Source organism: Nestor notabilis, unplaced genomic scaffold, assembly GCF_000696875.1.
Source record: "Nestor notabilis isolate BGI_N333 unplaced genomic scaffold, ASM69687v1 scaffold14264, whole genome shotgun sequence".
Lineage (NCBI taxonomy): Eukaryota > Metazoa > Chordata > Aves > Psittaciformes > Psittacidae > Nestor > Nestor notabilis.
Window position 1 is genome coordinate 908 of NW_009925243.1, and position 4051 is coordinate 4958.

The window sequence follows — 4051 nt, forward strand, 5'->3', positions numbered from 1 at the left end:
CTCAGATTAGTGAACTAAATTCTAGTTCTGGCAGAGAGAACCAACCTCACAGCCAGCCAGAAAGCAGTGGTACCATTTTAAAGTTATTCATGTGAGTTGGTGTGCATTAGAAAGGCTTTATAAGAGTGTTTCAGATGAGCAGGGAGAAGCCACAAATATCTCCTCAGCACCTAGGTGATAACCACAGTACCCACACCACTGCAAGATCTGCACCTGCTCTGGACAGAACTATCTTGAGAGTTGCAGCAAAGCTTTTTTTAAACCTCTATTAAGACTGTTATTTTATTTAGCAGGCTGTTTGTCCTACAACCTTTAAAAACATTGAGTCTAGCTGCAAGGAGTTCTGGGGCTACTGGTATAAACTGAGATGGTTCTGCGGAGTCAGCATGCAGTGACTTGACAGAGGAGTGACACAGAGGCATGGTGCTGATGGAAAGGAGACTAATTTGACCCTAAAGACTTACAGGAAGTTCAGATATTCAGATAAATTCTGAATGCTAAAAGCCAGTTTCTGACAAGGCAGGCAGTTCCTTGGATATCCTTCTACACTGGAGACCATAATGTTTTCCTTACATAAAACTATGCCCTAAGAGCCCTTTCAGTTTTCTCTGTAGCCTTGAAGTTTCTGTCTAACTGCATGGACTTGCATGAAAGTTGAAGAAAGTAAAGAAAACGCCATAAAAATTAAGTTCCTTTTAGATACTGTATTGTGGAATGTAAGGAAGGAGAACTGCCTTTGGTTTGGTGCAGTAAAAAACAGGCTCTTGGTCTACGCAGTGCAGCTACACTGGGCAATCAGTGTGGTCTGGACACCTTGGAAGATGTTTTCTGCTCCTGTAAACTTGCTGAAAGTATAGATTGAACTACAGACATAAATAAAGAAATCAAGAGTTATCACAGAGGTGCCAAGGCAGTTGCAAAGTGAAGGTATCTTCTAGGTCTGGTCTGTCTTTGTCATCAGTTGTAATTAATAAAATCACACCTTACACACTGTGACATGAAGACCTGGACAAGAAGTGTGGGCAGCTCTCTACATCTTACTCTCAGGGTGACAGAAGTACACTACAGAATCATCATGCAGCCTTGCACTTTGTTTCCATGTTCGTTTGATCCGTTTGACAGCAGGTGCTATACCTATCTGGAGCCTTTTGGCACAACCAAAACAGTGAAAAAGCAGTTGTGAGGGATCTGTCCTGCTCCTTCATGCAGTCATTCTATTTTGTGTCTTTCTGTTCAGCTTCCTTGTGTTTCTGAGGTACCAGATCTATTATGGTTACCCTCTGCAGACATACCTGGAATATCCCATCATCATTGCACAAGGTAATCTTTAAAGCCGTGTTTTGGAAATAAAACAGGGCTCATTCAGCACTTGAAGGCTCTGCATGTAGGTGCAGTACTCCAGTGCAGTGACGTTAATCTATTGACCAATTCTAGGTAGAGTTGGGGGGAAGAGGGAATGAATATCTCCAATGTAATAGAATTCTTACAAATAGATTATTGGATAGAAGAGAAAGATGTAATTAATACACGCGTGGAGTTGCAGTTTAAGTAAGTTCATCCTTTATCCAGTGACTTCATGTGGGAGAGAAACAGTATAAAACACTCCAGACTCTTAAGAAAAGCTTCATTTTAGAGCTTGCAGTGTTTTGGACATAATCAAATTTGAGAGACAAAAACCTGTAAGATACAAGTTTCCAAAGATGTGGTGCCCAGTGGTGCATTTGGACCCTTCTCTCCGTTCTGTGACAATCAATCTTTTATTTATTTCAGATGTCATTCTCCTTTTGTTTATTCTGCATTTCAATGGAAACAAGAAACGAGCTTTGTTCTATGCAGTCATGTATCCTTTGAAATCTGGAATTTTGGTGTATGTAGCTTGTTTGGTAGTTCTCTGCGTAACAGCAATGATATCATTTGTTTTGTGCTACTATTGTAAATAATTTTCAGCCACTCTTCCATATGCATTCCACATTCATGTGCTCATTTCTGGGATCACAGTGAAATCTCTACAAGACATAAGCTGTACATGCAGCTGTGCTTTAGAAGGACCACAACTGGTAAGGAGTAAGACCAATTCTTTGTTTCCATCTTTGCCAGAAATGCAGGGTGGAAATGATGAATCTTTTTTCTTTGATTCCTACCCACACAGATTGTACTTTCTATGATGAACACAGCAGTGTTTGGTTTTTTTTTTAAATCTCAAGTCTTGTGCTTTGGAGGAGGTCTGGAGAAGCTCCAGGCACTGTTGAACCAAAGACAGCATGAAAAATAGGAATACTTAGTGTTTCAAGCAGTGCTTAATGTTTTATGCAGATTGTGTAGTTGTACTAAGTTTCAGTAAGATTTTTTCCAGGTGCTTAAGAAAATCTAATTCCCCAGGCAGTTTTGCAATCCTAGAATTTTCAGTGCTATGAAACTTAACGTAATGTAAGATTTTGGGGGGGCTGGTATGTGCTAACACTGCGGAAGTGGATAATAGACCTGGCCTTGGTAAGTTCTGCATGATTATTTGAAATTAGGTCCTCAAATGAAATAAAGACTTTTTTTTTCTGGAAATCTTTATCAGTGAAATCTCTCATTATGTTTGTCCTTAGAAGAATTCATCATTTAGGTTAGCTTTCAGAACAACCAACCAGTTTTCAAATACAGCTGGTTCTCACTTCTGTGAGTAGCACTAGCAATAGAGATTTGGGTGGGTGGGGGGAAATATGTTTTGAGGTAAAGTTGTTAATTGTGGTGCCTTAATTAAAACTAGCAAAGGTTTAAGCTGCTGAAAAAATATTGCCTCTTAATGTTATAATCCTGATTAGTAAACCTTTACCGCGAGAGGAAAACAACAGAGCATCAGTCAAAGCATTTGATATAGGGAATGTTAAATATTTCACAAGATCTTTTTTCCCTTTAGGCCTAGAATTCTTCAAGGAAAGTATCATCTGATAATGCCCTATGTAGGTTAAAGATTTTTTCCCCCTTTTAATCAGAAGAAAGTTAAAACTGAATTGAGATGAACTGGAGCTGCTAATACAAAAGATGATAAAAATGGGGATAAAAGCTTCTAAGCCTAACACCGATCCTTATTTGCAAGGGAAATCTGGGCATGTGGAGGTCCCCTCTACCTGCTGCCTTTGCAAAATCTGCCTTAGAAGGATGACAGTGAATTTTTCCCCCATGAATTGGACTGATTTTCTACACATTCTTGTCAGTTTTCTCATTCTTTGATGGTTTAGTTTGCCAGACATAATGGTAACAGATGGTCTAAATCAACTTTGCTGTTTAGACTAGACCAGTCTCATTTTAGCTAACTTGTATAAACAGTTTTATGTAGCAGGTTGAGAGGCTTGTTTTTGTTTGCTTCTTACTGTATTTGCCTCTCTCAAGCATTTACCAACAGCAGTAGCAATTGTGATCTTTTAATTTCTTTCTGGGCAGTACCTTAGAAATCGGTCTTTTGCTTCTGTCAACTTCCATTTTTTGCTTCATGGTTCCTTAGTAAGAAGCTGAAACACTTGAGTTGGCAAATATTGAAAAAGCATATATATTTTTTTATTCTAAATGAAAACCTGGTCCTGTTTTTTGGTAAGTTACATACTAACAGCCATAAGCTAAACACTCAGGTAGTGCAATGGCAGAGGCAGAGGTTCTTTCTCCTTTTTTTAATCTGCTTTTCAGAATTTGTGCACATTCATCAGTGCAGCCAGTAAGCTGGCTCAACTGCGGTGTCTCTGGCAGACAAAAGATTCTGGACAAGTCAGCGCCTTGACCTGGAGTATGTCTGCATATACCTGTGCAAGTAAGCGATGGGCAGCTTGGTGCAAATCACTGAGTTTTCCTCTTTTAAAGCCGTACCTCCTGTTGCCTCATTTAGTAGGTCTTTACTCGGTCATAGTAGGTAAAAATCTTACCTAATGGAGTTTCCCTTAGTGCCAACTTCTGGGACTCAGATACAACACAAGCTCTTGAAATCAAGTTTTATCATTGACACCAATGACATTTTCACTTAGAAAACATGGAAATATTGCCAAGGGAACCTGATACAGTTGAAATAACTGAA

The 4051-nt window shown here is 39.2% G+C and overlaps 1 protein-coding gene across 1 annotated transcript in view; it reads left to right on the forward strand.

The window, feature by feature from the left end:
- Positions 1 to 1209: 1209 nt before the first annotated feature.
- PQLC3 (PQ loop repeat containing 3) overlaps positions 1210 to 4051 on the forward strand; it is a gene marked incomplete at its 5' end in the record, with an annotated part of 5778 nt that continues 2936 nt past the window's right edge. Inside the window, 4 exons of the mRNA XM_010012969.1 lie at positions 1210 to 1320; positions 1771 to 1840; positions 2433 to 2490; positions 3670 to 3790. Of these exons, the coding sequence (XP_010011271.1) occupies positions 1210 to 1320; positions 1771 to 1840; positions 2433 to 2490; positions 3670 to 3790 (360 nt within the window). The remainder of the gene's footprint in view (positions 1321 to 1770; positions 1841 to 2432; positions 2491 to 3669; positions 3791 to 4051) is intronic.